General features: G+C 46.2%; 1 protein-coding gene across 5 annotated transcripts in view; it reads left to right on the top strand.

Moving 5' to 3' along the window:
- LOC106562084 (uncharacterized) overlaps positions 1-22,775 on the top strand; it is a 205,556-nt gene that overhangs the window by 82,526 nt on the left and 100,255 nt on the right. For all 5 annotated transcript variants that reach the window (XM_045689148.2, XM_045689147.2, XM_045689149.2 and 2 more), the window contains exons 6-7: positions 4,278-4,424; positions 4,719-4,805. In XM_045689148.2, the coding sequence (XP_045545104.2) occupies positions 4,278-4,424; positions 4,719-4,805 (234 nt within the window). The remainder of the gene's footprint in view (positions 1-4,277; positions 4,425-4,718; positions 4,806-22,775) is intronic.

The following is a 22,775-nucleotide window of genomic DNA, read 5'->3' as shown; positions in this document are numbered from 1 at the left end:
TGAAGATAACAAATAACCTTTAACGGAAATTACCAGATGAAATGTACAGTGTTTATCGTGTGAAATACTCATTTTTAAGAGTAATCTAAGAAACGCTGGCGTTAATCTTTTTCTTTATGCTTTTGAGCCCCATGCCTGCCTCTAGCTTATTTTGGTTAATTACATTGAGGACACTTTATGCTTGTCTCTTTTAAAAACGCCTTGCGGTTATCTGCGTATTCTCCCTGCCCTACTTGATGTTGGTGCTGGCTAAGCTGTGAGAGGCTCATTTAGGAGCCTTGGTGCTGCAGCTTTGTCACAGTGGTGAGAGATCAAAGAGACCCCTAATGCTCAGATTCAGGAAGAAGAATACCAAAATCACACTGGTCTCATGGGCAGGCCTGGTGTTGGTAGCATTGGGTCAAACTCAAGATAATGAGGAGTGTGTTACAGCCCCTTTAAAACCACACAGCTTGTCATACATGTCCATTATGCAGTGGGAACCTGCTGGACTGGGCTGACCCTGTGTAGGAGTAGAGGGTTAGTATCTGTACAGGTGGTAATATAATAATATATGCCATTTAGTAGACGCTTTTATCCAAAGCGACTTAGTCATGAGTGCAGACATTTTACATATGGATGGTCCCGGGAATCGAACCCACCATTTTGGTGTTGCAAGCGCCATGATCTACCAACTGAGCTCCAGAGGTGATAGAGGCAACAACAAGGTTGATGCAACGGTCCGATGTGAACAAATAAATGGGTTGAAAGGCAACCCCTGGCAGAGGGCAGGTAGAGGAGTGAGCGTAGGATGGGGTTGGGAGAGGCAACACGGCTGGGTTCAAAGCACCTGTGTGAAGACGACACTGGAAGGACTGTCCTCTACAGAGAACCCCTGATTCACTGTTCAGTCAGACCAGTTAAGCAGAGGCTTCCTGGAAACACACACACACACACACACACACACACACACACACATCAACCAGGCTGAGACGGTACCCTGCAGCGTCAGCAGCACCCCAGCTCTCTGCATGAACTGCCCCAGGCCACAGATACAGACAAGACAGACAGGCCTCTCTACTCCTCTCATCTACCACTCTCCTCCCTATCTCCTCCTCCCCTCCTCTCCACTCTTCTCCCCCTATCTCCTCTCCTCCTTCTCTCCATCATTTCTCCCCATAATTTCTCCTCCTCCCTATCTCCTCTCCTCCTTCTCTCCATAATTTCTCCCCATAATTTCTCCTCCTCCCCATCTCCTCTCCTCCCTTTCTGTTCTCTTCCTCCCCATCTCCTCTCCTCCTCCCCATCTCCTCTCCTCCTCTTTCCCATCTCCTCTCCTCACTATCTCTCCTCCTCCCTATCTCTCCTCCCCATCTCCTCTCCTCCTCCTCCTCCCTATCTCCACTCCTCCTCCCCCTCTCCTCCCCTCCTCCCCATCTCCTCTTCTCTCTTCCCCCTCCTCCCTATCTCTCCTCCTCCCTATCTCCTCTCCTCCTCCCTATCTCCTCTCCTCCTCCTCCCTATCTCTCCTCCTCCCTATCTCTCCTCCTCCCCATCTCCTCTCCTCCTCCTCCTCCCTATCTCCTCTCCTCCTCCCTATCTCCTCTCCTCCTCCCCATCTCCTCTCCTCCTCCTCCTCCCTATCTCCTCTCCTCCCCATCTCCTCTCCTCCTCCTCCTCCTAGCTCCTCTCCTCCTCCCTATCTCTCCTCCTCCTCCCCCTCCTCCATATCTCTCCTCCTCCTCCTCCTCCTCCATATCTCTCCTCCTCCCTATCTCTCCTCCTCCCCATCTCCTCTCCTCTCCTCCTCCTCCTCCTCCTCCCTCCTCCCTATCTCTCCTCCTCCCCATCTCCTCTCCTCTCCTCCTCCCCATCTCCTCTATCTCTTCCTGTCTCTTACTACTAGCTCAGTGTCTTTATTCTCTCTGTCAGTCCATGCCAGTTGAATGGATTTCTAATATCTGTGCATGGACATGGTTGTGTGTATGACTCTATGCTTATAAGAAATAACCTTTCACCTTTGGTAACCTTGTTCATATCAATCAGGGTACATAATGTAGTTATTATACAAAATGTACATTGTATGCGTGCGTGAGAGAGGGGTTTGTACACCCACATTTTCCATGGAACTGAATTCTTCAGATATCTTCCCAGTTTAGCCCTGGCAGGTAAGACCTCACACAGATGTCAGGTGAGGTAAAGCTGCCCCTGGAATATTGCTAGGAGGCGGGAATAAAACGGTGTGAATTATCTGTCAAAGCATCAGCCCAGTGAGCTGTGTGGCCAGTTCATTAAACTGCTGACAGTACCATTAATATTAGTGTGCCTTTAAAACCCCAGCATCAAATCAGAACCACCCAGGGAGATGTGAGGTGGTTCAGCTTTTAGAGGGAAGTGATCTGAATTGTAATGGGCTGCAGGAGGATAGGTGGTGGAGGTCTATAATAAAGTCTAGTTTAAAACCTCTTTTTGGAAATGGGAATTATATGGCACTGCTGGCATTATAGAAAGCAAACCTTAGAAAACTGGTGAGATGGACATCTCATGAGATACCGGAATGAATGTTTATTATCATGCCAAGCATTAGGCTAAAATGTCCCTGATGCATAACTTCTTGCCTAATTATGATATTGAAGAAAACAACTCCTGGAATTTCCATCACATTTAGACAGTGTGCATTTGGTGGTTGCCACATAATATCTTTTCTCTGATACAATTTTCCAGGTAACTAAAAGATGATAGCCTCGTAGTGTGCATTCTCTTGCAGTAACCTGCACCAAAAGATAGCCTATTGTCTTTGCTTTTCATATTCGATGCGAGAACTTACCAGCATACTTTCAGGACATGGAGATTACCAAGATTGTATACAGAATGAAATGCATTTTTCGGGTGAAAAACAGGACACAAATGTGTTGCTTTGATGTTAGCCATAAAACTTTTATTTTTTTAAGGATGAATACTTTGGATGTACACAGAGTGGTGTGACAGTTGTAGAGCACCCTCACCGTTGCTGTCCAGCAGTGCCTGGGTCCACACATTTACCATATATCCTCCCACCACTCTGTCTTCCAGAGTAGCTTTTATTCTCCTCAGAGGAGGGAGAGATGCCTCTTGTTCTCTTTAAGACAGATTTTTAATACTGTAGAGAGCAAATGCTTTGATGAAATATGGGACAAACACTATACACATCATGTTTTTCATCTGTAGTAGTATAGCCTTGAAATGGACTCTAACGCACATAATTTATCTGATATAGTCCTGTACTTGCTTTTGGACTGTCTAAAAAACACTGCGCATTGCTTTCAAAATATTTATTCCATCCAGTATCTTGGTGAATTTACATGAAATTAAATAAGTTATGATATTCATTTGATAAGCAACTGAGGAGTATATAATTGGGACATCCAGGGAAAATGAAATCTTAATTATATTCGCTGCCACTTACCATGCTGTGTCAACTGGCTGGTAATAAAGAACAGGACATGCATTTTATCTGTGTAGCATTGTTTGATTACACATCTGTCTGTTGGGTAACTTGGATTAATTGAGTTTATGAAATTAGAAGTTTTCTTCATGAATTAAAATGTTTCCTTTCTTACATCTTGGAAGTTCTCAACACTGTCAGTTGTATTGTATAGTAAGCATGGCGTATAGCAGGATTTGATGCATGTATTGTACTGTGATGTACAGTTTCATCTTCCAACGCCTATTGAATTGTAACACATTTGCTTCTGGGTGACTGGCCTTGCTTTCGTCTACACTGTGACTCTCAATAGCAGAGGCTAATTTGGCTATGGGAAATGGATTCAAAACTAACCCAGCAACAAGCAGCAGTGGAGCTAAGCTTTTCTGGGAAATTGATATGTACTGTATCTTCTGCCACAAAAAAAATGTAATCTTGTACCTGAAATTGGCACATCTCCTTTGAGCCCTCTTGATAGTTCGACATGTGAGTACAAACTGTATTGTATTTGGTGTTTTACTGTAATAGATGACTTTGATGTTCAGTTGCTTCTGGGGACTTTCAATAGGCTTTGTGTTTTAGTTTAGTGCTGCAGACTTCCAATAATATGAAAATCAATCCCTGTTTCTTTCCTTCCTTCCTTGAAATAATATCTTTCTGACATGTTCACACATGACTTGATTGGCAAAAATAATTGTGGAATCCTTGCTTTCACCTAACCTACTGTGTGAAAATGGTGATTACCTCAAGGGAAGCTGGATGGATGGAGGGAAAGGAGGAGGAAAGGAAGGAGGTAAACATATATCAAATCGGGCCTGTGTTTATCTTGTATCAGGTGGAGGAGCGTGAAGCCCAGGTCCAGGAGCTGCAGGACACCATCACAGAGCTGCACCAAGAGATGACCAGGAAGGACCAGGACAAGCTGACACAGCTGCAGGAGCTGCACCAGCTGGAGAGCAGGGTGAAGCAGCTCACTGACCAGGTAGGGCTGGGGAACTATTACCACCCAGACAGGTCTAGTTCAGGACTGGCCAATTCTGTTGGGAAACACTTGCCCACTTCTGGTCAAGATCAAATAGAACTAGTAAATCAAAATGTTAACTTCATTTAACCACTTTTAATCTCATTTTAAACACACTATTGACTGAGTATGCAATTGCTTCATCAGAATAATGAAACCAGCATTGGTCTAATCTACAGTGTATGACACAGTTGTACTTGTAACCCATTGGTGTGGTACAGTGAATGATGTGCTGTGTGGTTGTCTTGATGGCAGGTCAGGAGCTCCGAGGAGACCATAGGCCAGCTGAGACAGGAGGTGGCTGTTAGAGTGGGCATCAGCAGCGCTACCCTGTCTGGGGATGTGAGTACAGCACCTGGGTTAAGTGGGTTAAAGCACAGTGTTCATGCATATACTGTACATGTACTGTTATATGTTCCACAGGTCATGATCTACTACTTGACCTACGTTTTATATAGGCTGTAGGGTCTAACAATGCGTCAGTGAACATATAATGAACTTGGATCCACTCTGGGCTTTTCCAGTCTTAAATATTCATCCAAATGTCATTTCTCTGTGCAAACAAATGCGTTACTAGGTGATAGAAAATGATAGAAATGTAAGCTAGTCCTTTAAAGTTCCAGTTATATTGTGTTCATTGTCTCTATTCTAAGACTCATTAACATGTCATCAGTCATCCTGTTGTTATTAACATTCCTATACAAGCTTACGCATTCACACATAAATCACATTAGACCCTCATTTCCAGATGAATGCGTCCGTACATGGTGACTCAGTCTCTCACACGGTCTGTCTGTATGGTCTGTCTGTATGGTCTGTCTGTGTGGTGTCATGGGTTGGAGATCATGATTGCCCTGTAAAGCTGGAGATCTTGGAGAGCAGTGTTTGCTGAGAGGGACTCTAATGATGGCACATGTGGCCTGGGTTCTGATGGCCCCAATGTGGGAGCCAGGGCCAGTCTGAATAGCAGCTCTGTCCCCCTCTCTCCACCTATCTCTTGATGTCTCCACACACCTGGCAGGCAGCCCAGAGACCATGATGGGAGTCAATTAACTCTAATGAATTGTAATATTGTGCAATTTTAATCAGGCAGTAATTCTGTAAAATAACCTTATAATTTCTGGATGGGATTGGATCGCAATTACGTGTGCAGCAGCAGCAGCAGAAGGCAGAGAGTTTAAGTAGGTAGGTAGGTAGATTGGCCTATTAGTCCTCAGAGATGGTAGGTAGATTGGCCTATTAGTCCTCAGAGATGGTAGGTGGATTGGACTATTAGTCCTCAGAGATGGTAGGTAGATTGGCCTATTAGTCCTCAGAGATGGTAGGTAGATTGGACTATTAGTCCTCAGAGATGGTAGGTGGATTGGACTATTAGTCCTCAGAGATGGTAGGTAGATTGGCCTATTAGTCCTCAGAGATGGTAGGTAGATTGGACTATTAGTCCTCAGAGATGGTAGGTAGATTGGCCTATTAGTCCTCAGAGATGGTAGGTAGATTGGACTATTAGTCCTCAGAGATGGTAGGTAGATTGGACTATTAGTCCTCAGAGATGGTAGGTGGATTGGACTATTAGTCCTTAGAGATGGTAGGTAGATTGGACTATTAGTCCTTAGAGATGGTAGGTAGATTGGACTATTAGTCCTTAGAGATGGTAGGTAGATTGGACTATTAGTCCTTAGAGATGGTAGGTAGATTGGACTATTAGTCCTCAGAGATGGTAGGTAGATTGGACTATTAGTCCTTAGAGATGGTAGGTAGATTGGACTATTAGTCCTCAGAGATGGTAGGTAGATTGGACTATTAGTCCTCAGAGATGGTAGGTAGATTGGACTATTAGTCCTCAGAGATGGTAGGTAGATTGGACTATTAGTCCTCAGAGATGGTAGGTAGATTGGACTATTAGTCCTCAGAGATGGTAGGTAGATTGGACTATTAGTCCTTAGAGATGGTAGGTAGATTGGACTATTAGTCCTTAGAGATGGTAGGTAGATTGATAGATGATTTTTTTCTCTCTGGTGTATTTTGACCTTCAAATCATCCAAATGTTAGTTAGAACCTTCCTGATTGGTTGAATTGGCTTGTTGATTAGTCAGGCATTCCTGGTGGGCTCACAGAGCACTGACTAGTATCTTGTTTGGCTGCGTGGGGGTGGAGGAGGAAACAGCCTCATAGCCAGATGGTAGAGAATAGAGGGAACTGTAGAAAACATATGTAAATGAGAGAAATGTACCTGTCATGTATTTGGTGTCTTAGTGAAACAGCATTGTCTTTGTGTACGAGTGGATGTCTTTGGTGCTGAAACAGAATATTCTAACACTGAAGGAATCTATGGGATTCCTGACCATGTTCTCCATCACTGCTGCCTTTGCCTCTCTTCTCCTCACCTCTCATCCCTTTTCCTTCTCTCTTTCCCTCTCTCAATGTGGAGGAAATGCATTGGAAAGGATAGCCAAAGTCACACAACATTAGTTTGGTAGTGGCTGCCGCTGCAGAAAGCCATTACTCTTCCTTGACAGTATCATAGAGAGCGGTGGAGCTGGGTCGCGCCTAGCCCCTCGCTCTCCCTCGCCATGCGCCACTCGCAGGAAATTGCCTCATACTTCAGCGGGCAGGAAGGTGACATGTCGGCGACACCCACGCATGTGTCACTTTCAGGGCCTGGGTGGGAGCGGGCTCCGGTGCCACAGACAAGCGCTGCCTGGGGAGCAGTAGAGGAGAGCTGCCCAGGGGAGGCTGGCTGAGCTGGGGTCTGGACATGCAGGGAACCACGCTGGATTTAAAGGAGGTACAGAGGAGGGGTAGAACTAGTTACCAATAAATGAGGTCTTAACCTCCCTAACTTTCTTTGACCACTAGTATTTGACCTGATTGAACCCATCTAATGTACAAAAGGGCTGGGTGGAAATGGAGAGTTGTGGCGTTGAGCTAGCCAGTTCTAGAGGGTGTTGCAGTAAATGGGATATTTGCAGCGCCCGCTGTCCGCTGTCTCTTATTTGATGAATTCTGACTCCTACAAAGAGGATAGGTAGTTGCCCCACTGGGGGGATGGACGGAGGGATGCAGCAGGACCCAGGGAAAGTGCTAGGTGGTGGGCTTCTCTGTGGCTGGTTTCAGCCTGCAGTCTGGAGCGTAAGGGCTGTTCTGTCTGCTGCCCACCCGTATGGGGAGCAGTAATGAAAGGAGAGGTTAAGGAGGAGAGTGAAGTGGTCTCGCTCGACAATAAATCCTATGTAGTAGGGGATGCTATGGGACCCCACTCCTAGAACACAGTAGGGGCGTTGAAAAGGGACAGGCATACGCACACTTACCCAGACACACATGCTCACACACACACGCTATGCCTGTTAAGAGCTGTTGTGCCTCGTCTATGAAAGAGATTGAGCTAATGAAAATTTGGTCTCATGTTTTGTGGAGAGCATTCCCTGAAAAAGGCGAGGATTCTCATTGCTCACTCAATACATTAGCTTCTTTGTGTCATACGTTTGACAAAAATGTTGTTTATGAGTTGATTTGACTATTATTTGAAAATGCAGACATCATTTTAACAAAACTAAAGCCTTTATTAGTTCTGAAGCCACAGGCACTGATGCAGGTGTGGTATACGTACCAGCTGCTGGGTGTCCATTGTTTTCAGATGAGACATGTACACTGTGCTGTTTGAGAGGGAAAGCTTTATGCTGTACCATCTCCTCCCAGCACCACACCCCATCCCTGTGCAGACCTCTCCAGAGGACCAATGTTTATTGCCATTCTAAAGCAGGCTTTGTTGTGATTGTGTGTGCTCTCCGTCCCCTTCTCCTTGTTTCCACTCTTCTTTCATTTTGTGCAGGGCTGGGGGGATTGCTGTGTGCTGCGGCTCTGTGATTAGAGAGAGGGAGAGGCAGAGTGCTTCTCAGCAGGACTCTGTTTTATATTCATCAAAAGAGCTGCCTTTGATTTGCTCCCTCTGACGTGTGACAGCGGCGCGGCTGCAGCACCACACAGCCGCCGAGGAAATTGTGCACTTATCACCCCTCCCTCTTCCTCCCTCTCCTCCCCTGTTCTCCTCACCCTCCTTTACCAGCAGTACCCCCATCCCCAATACTACTACCCCCCCAACACCGTACTCCCCATCACTCCCCTCACAGCCCAACCTTCGGGCCGCCTGGCCGTCTTATTCATTTCTCTATTGTTGTTAATATTCCCTCTTTTCACTCAAAAGGCAGACTTTCTCCAAGGTCACTCTGAAAAGATCTGCCCTCCCCATCTCTTCCTCTCCTCAGAATAGTTACCCAGAGTAGAGCCTGTGGACTGACGGCCAGCAGAGAGGGGGGGGGAAGAGGTAGAGAGAGGGGGGAAGAGGTAGAGGGAGGGAGAAAGAGAGGGGGGAGGGAGAGAGAGAGAGGGGGGGGAGGAAGAGAGAGCGAGCTCTAAGTATGGATGATGGGTGGTGATGAGAAGCTCATCAAGGCCCTGTCTGTCTGAATAGGACGATGTCCATTTCCATGGGAGGGAAAACAGGCTGTTGTTGATTACAGAACAGTATTGAATAAGTTGTTTTCCCTGTTGATTGCAGTATATGAATGTGACCATTCAGTCACTGCTGCCTACATAGAATTACAATTCCATTACGGTTGCCTTCTTTGTCTTGCTGACATCCAGTGGCCACCCTGCTGTACAGACTCCCTCATTAACTAGGGTGGGATGACATAACATCTGGGTTGGAGAAAAGTCCAGGTAATGTCCTGGGATGGTGGAGGCTCAGGTTAACCCAGATAAAGTCCTGTCCTGTAGCCTGGAGGAGCATCTCTCACCCTGTCTCTATGACTTTCAGCTCTGTGTCGGTAGTAGCTCAGACGAGGCCTCTGTAGTTTCCTATGTGTTTACACAGGAGCCCACCCTATTACCACCCTCAACTAGCAGATCAGTCAATTCTGCACAGTTTCTGATGGCTCAGACTAAAATCACATACACACGCACACACTCACACACGAGCTCTTCTCTCCAAACACTGCCCCCCTCGGCACCACGCCTGGGCCGAGCAGGACACACACACCTGTGTTTGAACAGGGCCCCTCTGTGCCGCAGAGACCAGCTTGGTTATTAACGGTGTCAATTATTAAAGCAATTTCCAACTCTGTAAACAGTGGCAGGGAGAGGCGAGCAGACACAGGAACGTGTGTGTGGACGTGCGTGAGATCCATGGGGAGGGAGAGACATACTGAGGCCGTTTGCCTGCTGCTTTGTCCCTGCAGTGGCCCAGCTAACAAGGTCACATAAACCCAAGGTTAGCTCAGAGGGAGGGGAACATGCTTGGGTAATATTTCATCTTCTCCTTGGTTCCACAAGCCTCTTATGTACGCCACACACATCCACACATGCATACTTGCAAACACACTCACTTCCCAGTAACTGGAAATTGAAAGGGGTCCAATTGACGTTCATTAAAATGCAAATCAATTTATAACATTTTTGACATGCGTTTTTCTGGATTTTTTGGTTGTTATTCTGTCTCTCACTGTTCAAATAAACCTACCATTAAAATCATAGACTGATCATTTCTTTGTCAGTGGGCAAACGTACAAAATCAGCAGGGGATCAAATACTTTTTCCCTCACTGTATATCCACATCATTTTCCCTCCCTCATGATGCCATTTATTCTGTGACGTGCACCAGTCCCTCCTGCAGCAAAGCACCCCCACAACATGATGCTGCCACACCCGTACTTCACGGTTGGGATGGTGTTCTTTGGCTTGCAAGCCTCCCCGTTTTTCCTCCAAACATAACGATGGTCATTATGGCCAAACAGTTCTATTTTTGTTTAATCAGACCAGAGGACATTTCTCCAAAAAGTACAATCTTTGTCCCCATGTGCAGTTGCAAACCTTAGTCTGGGTTTTTTATGGCGGTTTTGGATTAGTGGCTTCTTCCTTGCTGAGCGGCCTTTCGGGTTGTGTCGATTTAGGAATCGTTTTACTGTGGATATAGATACTTTTGTACCTGTTTCCTCCAGCATCTTCACAAGGTCCTTTGCTGTTGTTCTGGGATTGATTTGCACTTTTCGCACCAAAGTACGTTCATCTCTAGGATACAGAACGTGACTCCTTCTTGAGCGGTATGATGGCTGCGTGGTCCCTTGGTGTTTATACTTGCGTACTATTGTTTGTACAAATGAACGTGGTACCTTCAGGCGTTTGGAAATTGCTCCCAAGGAGGAACCAGACTTGTGGTCTACAATTTATTTTCTGAGGTCTTGGCTGATTTCTTTTGATTTTCCCATGTCAAGCAAAGAGGCACTGAGTTTGAAGGTAGGCCTTGAAATACATCCACAGGTACACCTCCAATTGACTCAAATGATGTCAATTAGTCTATCAGAAGCTTCTAAAGCCATAACATAATTTTCTGGAATTTCCCAAGCTGTTTAATGGCACAGTCAACTTAGTGTATGTAAACTTCTGACTCACTGGAATTGTGATACAGTGAATTATAAGTGAAATAATCTGTCTGTAAACAATTGTTGGAAAAATTACTTGTGTCATGTACAAAGTAGATGTCCTAACTGACTTGTTAAAACTATAGTTTGTTAACAAGAAATTTGTGGAGTGGTTGAAAAACGAGTTTTAATGACTCCAACCTAAGTGTATGTAAACTTCCTACTTCAACTGTACATATAGATAGGGGTAAAGTGACTAGGCAACAGTATCGATAATAGACTGTAATTGCAGTGTATGTCATGCCTGTGTAAATGTGTAAGCGTGTGTGTGCTCACAGTGAGCCTGTGTGTACTTGTTATGTGTGAGTGAGTGTGTGCGTATGTGTTTTGAGTGTCAGTGTAAGTATGTGTGAGTGTGTGGGTAGAGTCCAGTGTGTCTGTGCATGAAGTCAAAAAGAGTTAGTGCAAAAAGGGTCAATGCAGATAGTCCTGGTATCTATTTGGTGAACTATTTAGCAGTCTGATGGCTTGGGGTTGGAAGCAGTTCTGGAGCCTTTTGGTCCCAGACTTAGCGTTCCGGTACTGTTTGCTGTGCGGTAGCAGAGAGAACAGTCTATGACTTGGGTGTCTGGAGTATTTGAGAATTTTTAGGCCTTCCTATGACACCGCCTGGTATAGAGGTCCTGGATGGCAGGGAGTTTGGCTCAAGTGATGTACTGGGCTGTACGCATTACCCTTTGTAGCGCCTTGTGGTCTGATGCCAAGCAGTTGCCATACAAAGCTGTGATGCAGCCAGTCAAGATGCTCTCAACGGTTCAGCTGTAGAACTTTTTGAGACTATGGACCCATGCCAAATCTTTTCAGCCTCCTGAGGGAGAAGAGGCGTTGTCGTGTCCTCTTCACGACTGTGTTGGTGTATTTGGACCATTATAAGTCCTTAGTGATGTGGACACCAAGGAACTTGAAGCTCTTGACCCGCTCTGCTACAGCCCCGTCGATGTGAATAGGGGGCGTGTTCGGCCCTCCGTTTCCTGTAGTCCACGATAAGCTTCTTTGGCTTGCCCACGTTGAGGGAGATGTTGTTGTCCTGGCACCACACTGCCAGGTCTCTTGAGATCCTCACCTATAGGCATTCTCATTGTCGTTGGTAATCAGACCCACCACCGTCGTGTCATTGGCAAACTTGGTTACATTATTTGATCTCCTCCTCTTCTCCTGTGCTGTGTTTGAGTCAAGCCTCACCCCTGAAAACAAAGCTTACTGTAGGTCCTTTAGTATTAACTCTCACATCTTGTTGCTCAGAGGGCCAATGTGGAACAGGGAGACACAGTAGAAGGACTACAAAGTAATACAGTGGGAGATACAGTGTAGGCTTATGATGCCACACGCATGTAGAGCTTTCCATGTTTAGATAACTACTAGGAGGGAATGTTAGTTTCAGGCTGCACAGCTCACATCTCCAGGGGAAAGGTAGTTGGATGGCAGTTTGAATGGAGTTTGATAGGAGCGTAATGACCATCTGATGGCCCTCCTGTCTGGGTCTTGTCAGGTTGTTCAAGGTGACCACTCCAGACCCCACTGTCTGTCTCTGCGTCTCTCTGTCTACATGCATGATGATGCATTTGATCAGAACCCATCTCCCTAATGGTCTCTGTGAGCTGCCAGCATTCTACAGAGCACTCAAGAAGCCCTTGTCCCTGTCATTTCAGATGTTCACCTGCCCCACTAAGCATAGGTAGCCATTCACCCCTCGTTCGCCCCCTGCTCTTGACAGAAAGAAAGAGGGAGATGAAAGAGGGAGAGAAAGGGAGTATTAAACCCTGCAACGCTGCACTTTGTGTCAGAGAGGGAAGGGAACATCTTCCTTCTGCTCCACTGTAATCTCTGAAGCCGTGCCATGGTGTGTCAGTGTTAAGTTGATACCGAGCTTTGGGCTGCTGTGGACCTCTACTTCTGAAGCTCTACTTCTGAAGCTCTACTGTAGGGCCTAAACCCCATAATCCAGCTCAAAGGCAGACGCTTGGGTTAGTTATGTGTATATGTGCTGGAGATTGACTGGCTCTTTTCTGAGAGGCCTTTTCTCTCTCCTCTTTCCTCCTCTGTTGTTCCCCCACGTTCCTGAGGCTGGCTCTTTGGCCTTGCAGGACCCCCACAAGGCTCTGCGTGATTCAAGCGTTTATCCTCCCGCCCCTCCATGTCTCTCGCTGGGGCGAAAGCAGGAAGCGGGGATAGCAGCAGCTCATACTCAGGGCTCCACTGTCTGCTGCCCCAGAGGCCCTGTGGCCTTCTGCACATTTCTATGGAAACACTGACTGGCTATTTCTGTAGCTGATCTGACAGCAACCATCCTGTCTGGTTCTCTGTACATTATGTAGCTTTATGTTATATATAAAGGGCCATATACAGTGCATTCGGAAAGTATTCAGACCCCTTCCCTTTTTCCACATTTTGTTACGTTACGGCCTTATTCTAAAATGGTTTTAAAAAAAATTATCGTCGTCAATCTACACACAATACCCCATAATGACAAATCGAAAACAGGTTTGTAGAAATGTTTGCTTATTTACATAAGGATTCAGACCGTTCGCTATAAGAATCGAAATTGAACTCAGGTGCATCCTGTTTCCATTGATCATCCTTGAGATTTTTCTACAACTTGATTGGAGTTCACCTGAGGTAAATTCAATTGATTGGACATGATTTGGAAAGGCACACACCTGTCTATATAAGGTCCCACAGTTGACAGTGCATGTCAGAGCAAAAACCAAGCAAGGAATTGTCCGGAGCGCTCCGAGACAGATCTGGGAAAAGGGAACAACGAAATTCTGCAGCATTGAAGGTCCCCAAGAACACAATGGCCTCCATCATTCTTAAATGGAAGAAGTTTGGAACCACCAAGATTCTTCCTAGAGCTGGCTGCCTGGCCAAACTGAGCAATCAGGGGAGAAGGGCCTTGGTCAGGGAGGTGACCAAGAACCTGATGGTCACTCTGACAGAGCTCCAGTTCCTCTGTCGAGATGGGAGAAACTTCCAGAAGGACAATCATCTCTGCCACACTCTACCAATCAGGCCTTTATGGTAGAATGGTCAGACGGAAGCCACTCCTCAGTAAAAGGCACATGGCAGCTTGCTTGGAGTTTGCCAAGAGGCACCTAAAGGACTCTCAGACCATGAGAAACAAGATTCTCTGGTCTGATGAAACTAAGATTGAACTCTTTAACCCGAATGCCAATTGGCACATCTGGAGGAAACCTGGCACCATCTCTACGGTGAAGCATGGTGGTGGAGAAAAGTACAGAGAGATCCTTGATGAAAACCTGCCCCAGAGCACTCAGGACCTCAGACTGGGTGAAGGTTCACCTTCCAACAGGACAACGACCCTAAGCACACAGCCAAGGCAATGTAGGAGTGGCTTTGGGCCAAGTCTCTAAATGTCCTTGAGAGGCCCAGCCAGAGCCCGGACTTGAACCTGATCGAACGTCTCTGGAGAGACCTGAAAATACAGTGATGCTCCCCATCCAACCTGACAGAGCTTGAGAGGATCTGCAGAGAATGGGAGAAACTTCCCAAATACAGCTTGTAGCGTCATACCCAAGAGATTTCAGGCTGTAATCGCTGCCAAAGTACTGCGTAAAGGGTCTGAATACTTAAGTAAATGTAATATTTTTATTTTTATATACATTTAATTCTAAAAACCTGTCTTTGCTTTGTCATTATGGGGTATTGTGTGTAGATTGATGAGGGGAAAAACAATTTAATCCATTTTATAATAAGGCTGTAACGTAACAAAATGTGGAAAAAGTCAATGGGTCTGAACACTTTCCGAATGGACTGTAACGGAATGGAACACAGGACAAAAGAGACATAAGATATAGTTAGATGGGGTGTTTTTAGTGATGGCAAATGAAGGACGGATATTTTATTTGCAAATGTAGGGACTCAGTCCTTTGTTAGCCCAGCCATTTTATCTCCACATCTACCCTTCCTCCATCCCCTGCAGCACCACCTGTGTCTGTGAGTCTCGTCTTCACTATAAGACAGAGCTTCTTATCAGTGTAACTACAGCAAAGCAAATCACGTTGAGAGAGAGAGATGTTAGTAGCTCATTTTGTATGTTTTCGTTTTAAGGGCATATTGTTTTATTTATAGTGGTTTTCTGTATTATTAAGAGAAGAGTTGTGAATCGCTGTCGCGTCATTGGTTTATCTTTGTGAGTATGCTTCGATGTTGTCTGCTCTCCCTCCCTGGCCCTGTGAAGTCAGACTTTTTGATAGGGCTCTTGACACAGCAACACTTGGCAGCAGACTCTCTTTGTTCTCGCAGGGAAATGTGCTGAATGTATTCCAAAGCAATAAACAGGAAAATCTATCAAATTCAATATTTCTCAGCAGATGAAGAAACAGACATGTATTTGTACACTTGGCATGCAGCTTGATCCCTCCTGGCTCCTGGATATGATACAAAAAAAGTAAACATGCAATATTAGCGTTAAAGTCGGGGAACATTATCTGGCAGACACCACACCAGGCCTAATCTTATCAGTGACACCAGCACATATCAGGTAGGATCTCTTAATTTAGCAGAATTGAACAGATCACGATAAGTCCCTGGGAAGGAAGAAATTCCCTACATGGAAACACCTGTCCCTGCCTTAGAGTGGCTTTGGGGGAGCCAGCCAACTGGAAGCAATTATTTGCTGGTGGTCAGCGTTTGAGCTATCTGCTGGGATTAGCTGAGGGGCTGCTGATCTGGGAGCTGGTCGAGTGTGATGTGGTTACACCTGACTGGGCACTCTGGGCTGAGCTGAGATAGGCTTGGCTAAAGTCAACTGGCATGGGATGGGATGGGCTGAGCCAGGCTGGGTTGGGCTAGACTTGGCTGGGTAGGGCTAGACTTGGCTGGGTTGGGCTAGACTTGGCTGGGTTGGGCTAGACTTGGCTGGGTTGGACTAGACTTGGCTGGGTTGGACTAGACTTGGCTGGGTTGGACTAGACTTGGCTGTGTTGCTTGGGCTGGACCTCATTGAGCTCAGGAGCTCAGCAGCCTGTGCCTGCTACGTTCCACATCACCAACAGAGTCTCAGGCTCGGTGGAGCTTTTAGGTGAGCCTCTTTATAATGGAGATATACTCGCTGGTGATAGGAAGAGATGATGAGTACTATTTAACTGGGCAGTATTGTATGGGGTGAAAATGTGTTCATGTGTGACTACAAACGAATGTGTTTTGTGTGTGTGTGATTATTTACAGATTTGGGTAAATGTGAGGGTTCTGAGTGTGTGTGTATGTGGTCTGGTTGCGTCCATCTGAGGGGTCTGGCTGTGGACGTGATTGTGTTTTGATGAGGTCTCAGTGGTGCGCCCCGCTCTGGTCTTGTTGAGATGCTTGGTGCCTTGCATTCCCATCGCTTTCCCAATTTGACAGCTGATGGGATCTCAGATGGAATGTGTGCCAGTGTGAATTGCCCGTGATATTCATAACAACATAATTTATCTTCTCCACCCTTCTCTTTCAGAAATTCCTCCATCCTGCCTGCACACCCCTCTCCCCTTTCCCTCCTTCCTACCCAATTCCCTCCTCTCTCTGTCTTTCTCTCTTTCTCTCTCTATCAATCTTTTCCCCTCTCCCCTACTCTCTCTCTCTACCCCTCTCTGTCTCTGTCTCTCTCTCTCTCTCAGTTCAGGTGCCCTCCCGGTCCTTTAGCAGGGTTAACAGGCAGTGCCAACTCCAGCCATTCCCTGAAGGCAGTTTGTCAAACCTTTAAGTCTCTATAACCACCCACCACACAGGCCCTGGACCAACTCCTATGTACCAGTGTGGAGAATAGTGGGTTAGCCAGTGTGGAGAATAGTGGGTTAGCCAGTGTGGAGAATAGTGGGTTAGCCAGTGTGGAGAATAGTGGGTTAGCCAGTGTGGAGAATAGTGGGTTAGCCAGTGTGGAGAATAGTGGGTTAGCCAGTGTGGAGAATAGTGGGTTAGCCAGTGTGGAGAATAGTGGGTTAGCCAGTGTGGAGAATAGTGGGTTAGCCAGTGTGGAGAATAGTGGGTTAGCCAGTGTGGAGAATAGTGGGTTAGCCAGTGTGGAGAATAGTGGGTTAGCCAGTGTGAGAAGCCAGTAAGAACACACACTCTTACGCACAGTTCATCATTGCTTTAAAATGGCTACTGTGTCCAGTGCTAAGCACCAATACACACCACTAATCCCTCTATTTTCTGGTGCCTGCTTCAGAGAGAGAGAAGGGGGGAGGTAGAGAGAGAGAGCAGGAGAAAGAGAGTGAGAGAAGGGAGAGAGAGAGCAGGAGAAAGAGAGTAGAGTGAGTGAGAGAAGGGAGAGAGGGAGCAGGAGAAAGAGAGTAGAGAGAGTGAGAGAAGGGAGAGAGGGCAGGAGAGAGAGAGTAGAGAGTGAGAGAAGGGAGAGAGGGAGCAGGAGAAAGAGAGTAGAGAGAGTGAGAGAAGGGAGAGAGGGAGCAGGAGAAAGAGAGTAGAGAGTGAGAGAAGGGAGAGAGAGAGCAGGAGAAAGAGAGTAGAGAGTGAGAGAAGGAGAGAGGGAGCAGGAGAAAGAGAGTAGAGAGAGTGAGAGAAGGGAGAGAGAGAGCAGGAGAAAGAGAGTAGAGAGAGTGAGAGAAGGAAGAGAGGGAGCAGGAGAAAGAGAGTAGAGAGAGAGAAGGGAGAGAGAGAGCAGGAGAAAGAGAGTGAGAGAAGGGAGAGAGAGAGCAGGAGAAAGAGAGTAGAGAGAGTGAGAGAAGGGAGAGAGGGAGCAGGAGAAAGAGAGTGAGAGAAGGGAGAGAGAGAGCAGGAGAAAGAGAGTAGAGAGAGTGAGAGAAGGGAGAGAGAGAGCAAGAGAAAGAGAGTAGAGTGAGCGAGAGAAGGGAGAGAGGGAGCAGGAGAAAGAGAGTACAGAGAGTGAGAGAAGGGAGAGAGGGAGCAGGAGAAAGAGAGTGAGAGAAGGGAGAGAGAGAGCAGGAGAAAGAGAGTAGAGAGAGCGAGAGAAGGGAGAGAGAGAGCAGGAGAAAGAGAGTGAGAGAAGGGAGAGAGAGAGAGAGCAGGAAAAAGAGAGTAGAGAGAGTGAGAGAAGGGAGAGAGAGAGCAGGAGAAAGAGATTAGAGAGAGTGAGAGAAGGGAGAGAGGGAACAGGAGAAAGAGAGTAGAGAGAGTGAGAGAAGGGAGAGGGAGCAGGAGAAAGAGAGTAGAGTGAGCGAGAGAAGGGAGAGAGAGAGCAGGAGAAAGAGAGTGAGAGAAGGGAGAGAGGGAGCAGGAGAAAGAGAGTACAGAGAGTGAGAGAAGGGAGAGAGGGAGCAGGAGAAAGAGAGTGAGAGAAGGGAGAGAGAGCAGGAGAAAGAGAGTAGAGAGAGCGAGAGAAGGGAGAGAGGGAGCAGGAGAAAGAGAGTGAGAGAAGGGAGAGAGAGAGCAGGAGAAAGAGAGTAGAGTGAGCGAGAGAAGGGAGAGAGGGAGCAGGAGAAAGAGAGTAGAGAGTGGGAGAGAGGGAGCAGGAGAAAGAGAGTAGAGAGTGAGAGAGAAGTGAGAGGGAGCATGTGATTGAGACAAGCCATTGAATCAGACATGGCTCTGTGGTGCAGAATTGTTGTATTAGGATTCTTTGTAGACAATCTCCTTTCTCCTGTGGTCAGTGTGGGCAGTTTGATTTACTATCAGAGATTGTTTCATACTGATGGAGGGTGTTGGAAGAAAGTTGTGGAACAAACACCTGACTGAGGGCGGGACAAAACCGAAATAAAAAAACATGATCTTTTTTTTAATAATCTAACAAAAACCGAACTGACCACAAAAATTCACTAATCTCTCAGCACTATCAGTGCAGACGGCCGAGTTGAATCAACAGATCACATCACATATTTTAACACATATTTTACTTCCTGCTTTGCTCTTATGGGTACACTCACAATGGCCGCCAGTCCACCCATTATGCCGTCATTGACTTGAATGGGGATCCCCGTTCTATTCATTCTATTTCTATGGCAGCACATGCAGTCAGGAGCGGAGGAGAGGAGAAAATGTGCGTCCCAACTGTGCCATTCAAACGTTAATTACGTTGACTGCGGTTATTTGGCTGGCGAATTACCGTCATCCAAAATTCCATGACCATCACAGCCCTAGTGTGAGTGCATGAGTATATGTGTGTGCCGTAGACTACAGTGATGTGCATGGGGAGTAATGGATATAAAGTACCTCATAGAGATAGCTCCCTAATCTGATTCCTCCTGAAGCTGTGGGCTTGCCATGATTTGTTTGGCTGGTCTGGGCTTTGTATGCACATCATGCAGAGTGGGCTTGATTTGCAGCGCTCCAGAATGATCCCAAGCAGCATTACAGAGAGAGAGACAGAGATATTTGTTTACTAGAGAGTGCAGAGAGCGTGCCGGGGAGGCTGGTAAAGAAGCACCCTTCAGTCCAGTGGGTGGGGCTGATCTATCTCGCTCTGACTTGTGCACTTTGAGAGACATTTCTCGTAACGGGCCACTCGCTCATCCTTATCACCAGCAGCCCCCTGGAAACTTTCCAAAACTCTGTCCGATGCACCACAGCGGTAACACACAGCCCAGCACTGGGCACGCCACCTCCACGCCACGCCAACCCCCATGATGCATCATTCACCGCCGGGCCCATTTACATCCATTTATCTGACTGTGTCAACATGGGTACAGTGTGGGAACAGTTGTGTTTATCTGCTCCTCATATATCATCATACTGTATACTGTGGGGATTTATATTCATCAGCTTCTGTTTTCGAGAGTGTAAACGTTATGCTATTATTAGTGCATTGGAAATGCACTCTGTGGTAAGAATTCCCTCAGTCCATGATGATTTTAATCTGAAAAATGAAGGGGGAAAAACCTGAATTGCAAGATAATGTATGAAATGTTTTTTCTGTGGTTGCATTGTGAGTGTAGTCTGTCGTTATCTAAAAGCTTCAAGAACCAAACAAAAGGAAAATGGTGTGATTGTTTGCTCTTTTAAGCAGTCCTTTGTTTCTTAAAGTAATCATAAAAATAGGACTCAAATCAATTACACAGATTATCTCCCAGTTGAAATGACAGTCCCTTTGCAGGCTATATCTCCAGTCACATTACATAATGTCGATTACATAATGAATGTCACCTATTTTCTCTACTTTATTGACGGGCTTCCAGGCACCTGCTGAACTGCCTGACAACATTCACATTAATACCATATTTTCTGGAAAAAATTCCAAAATATATTTATCAGCTTAAAACATGGAGATGGTATTTAAACAATCTAATTATAGGAAGGTCCACTAATCACTGTGTATTGTTCATGCACTGTCAATGCAAATTCATTGAGGAGAATGTGGGCTTTAGTATTATGTATGTTTGCATAAACTGCTTTTCCCTGAGCAAACCAATGCTGTTATATTATTCATCAGCCAGACACTGTACCAAATATCCCTGCAGCAAAATGGAGGTGCGGCAGCCGCAGCAGCAGGCAGGCAGGAGACACTTAGTCACATGGACAGAGCAGGAGCAATAGCAGCTCCTCCAATTCAGCTGGGAATTGACTCTGGGTGACAATGGAATTCATTTCCAAAGGCGTGTGTGTGTGTGTGTGTGTGTGTGTGTGTGTGTGTGTGTGTGTGTGTGTGTGTGTGTGTGTGTGTGTGTGTGTGTGTGTGTGTGTGTGTGTGTGTGTGTGTGTGTGTGTGTGTGTGTGTGTGTGTGTGTGTGTGTGTGTGTGTGTGTGTGTGTGTGTGTGTGTGTGCTCTCTCTGGTGACAGGGCTGTGGTAATAAGGCTCGGCAGCAGTTCGCTTTAGTATTAAAAGCACAACTCCCTTCCTCTACAGGCAGTAAAGCAATGCCGGGACGCAGTGAAATGTTTACAGCGCTGTGGTTGGCTCCTGCAGCCAGGCCGTGGAGGATATTACTGCAGTTCGCCGCTAATCACTCATCCCTGCCCACCAATCAGGACTCTGCCCCCTCCACCTCCACAACAACGCTCCTAAAGCACCACATCACAAGGACACTTTTAATGCCTTCCCACTACGCTTAGAATGATTAGCCATATTGAAGTATTTTTCCATTATTCATTATTTGCATCAGGAACCCATAAACACGCCGGGTTCTGATTCTGGCTGTAGCTTTTGACACTGTTGAAGGTTGGCTGAGGTGAGAAGTTTGAATGGAGCTCTGGGAGGAAGGTTCCAGAGGGGTTTAGGAGGGACAGTGGGGTCATAGGGAGGGAGCCAGGAGATGTGAAACCTGAATAATAAAACCGACTTAACAGAGTTACACAGTCACAGCCCTGCATACATCACCTCAATGACAAAATAGGATTTATTCACCATTCAAGTGGGAAGATTATCTTTGGCACAAGCTATCAACTTTTTTTTTGAAGAATGCAAGTATGGCTGTTGGAGTGTAAAGTGACTTTTAGTTTTTTTCTCCTTTTTATCAGGGCTTGGTTATACTTGTGGTTGGTGACTCCCCATGTTATTACGAACCAGTAGTGAGTGCCAGTTTATCCTAAGCCAGTGCAGCTGGTGGGGCCTGATTTGAACTCCATTCTGATTCTGGTGGGGATTGCCGTCACACACAATCATCACATTGGATTAAAAGTTGTTGTGATTTTAAGTACTCAACTCCCTTGCCAAAATCAATAAAGCGAGTCAATAGCTGGACCCAGCGCTGCGTTCCTGCTTCCCACCACCAAAGCTGTGCTACGCTGCTATGGAAGCCTGCCGTTCCTGCCTCCACAGTCACACCCTACCAAAGACAGGTTCTCAAACCCACTAAGGCCCCATCTCATTTGGACTTTTCATTATCTCTCCTTAGTTGAGTCTATATCAGATCGTTGAGATACGCTGTAGTGTCCACCATATTTGGGTAAACTTATCATCATTGATAAGAGTTAGATGTTGTATGCCTTGGCCAATGTTCTGTCATTTTTGTACAATGTAGTTTGACGTATGTAGACTATTCTGTGTTCTGTTAAGTTCATGTCCAGTACTGACCGTTGTCTCTCACAATAGCCTAAGAAATCTTTGCTTCCACAAAAGACAATAGTATAATTATTATCTTAAGAAGAGATTCTGGTAATTGTAACAATACAGTTACTGTACAGTTAGGTTACAATGCAGTTTGGTTTTTTTCATTGCCATTTCATTGGGGGGGGCAGTGCAAATGGTCTGGGTAGCCATTTGATTAGCTGTTCAGGAGTCTTATGGCTTGAGTGTAGAAGCCGTTTAGAAGCCTCTTGGACGTAGACTTGGCACTCCAGTACCGCTTGCCGTGCGGTAGCAGAGCGAACAGTCTATGACTTGGGTGGCTGGAGTCTTTGACAATTTGTAGGGCCTTCTTCTGACACCGCCTGGTATAGAGGTCCTGGATGGCAGGAAGCTTGGCCCCAGTGATGTACGTGGCCATACGCACTACCCTCTGTAGTGGTTAGGCCTTTGTGGCTAGGCCTTTGTGGCTAGGCATTAATGGCTAGGTCTTCTTGGCTAGGCCTTCATGGCTAGGTATTCATGGCTTTCTTGGCTAAGGTTCATGGCTAGACCTTCATGGCCAGGCCTTCATGGCTAGGTCTTCATGGCTTTCTTGGCTAGGTTTCATGGCTAGGGTTCATGGCTAGGCCTTCTTGGATAGGTCTTCATGGCTAGGTCTTTATGGATAGGTCTTCATGGCTAGGTCTTTATGGATAGGTCTTCATGGCTAGGTCTTTATGGATAGGTCTTCATGGCTAGACCTTCATGGCCAGGCCTTCATGGCTAGGTCTTCATGGCTTTCTTGGCTAGGTTTCATGGCTAGGGTTCATGGCTAGGCCTTCTTGGATAGGTCTTCATGGCTAGGTCTTTATGGATAGGTCTTCATGGCTAGGTCTTTATGGATAGGTCTTCATGGCTAGGTCTTCATGGCTAGGTCTTTATGG

This window comes from Salmo salar, chromosome 11, assembly GCF_965601325.2.
Source record: "Salmo salar chromosome 11, fSalSal1, whole genome shotgun sequence".
Lineage (NCBI taxonomy): Eukaryota > Metazoa > Chordata > Actinopteri > Salmoniformes > Salmonidae > Salmo > Salmo salar.
This window is presented reverse-complemented; position numbering and strand designations above follow the sequence as displayed.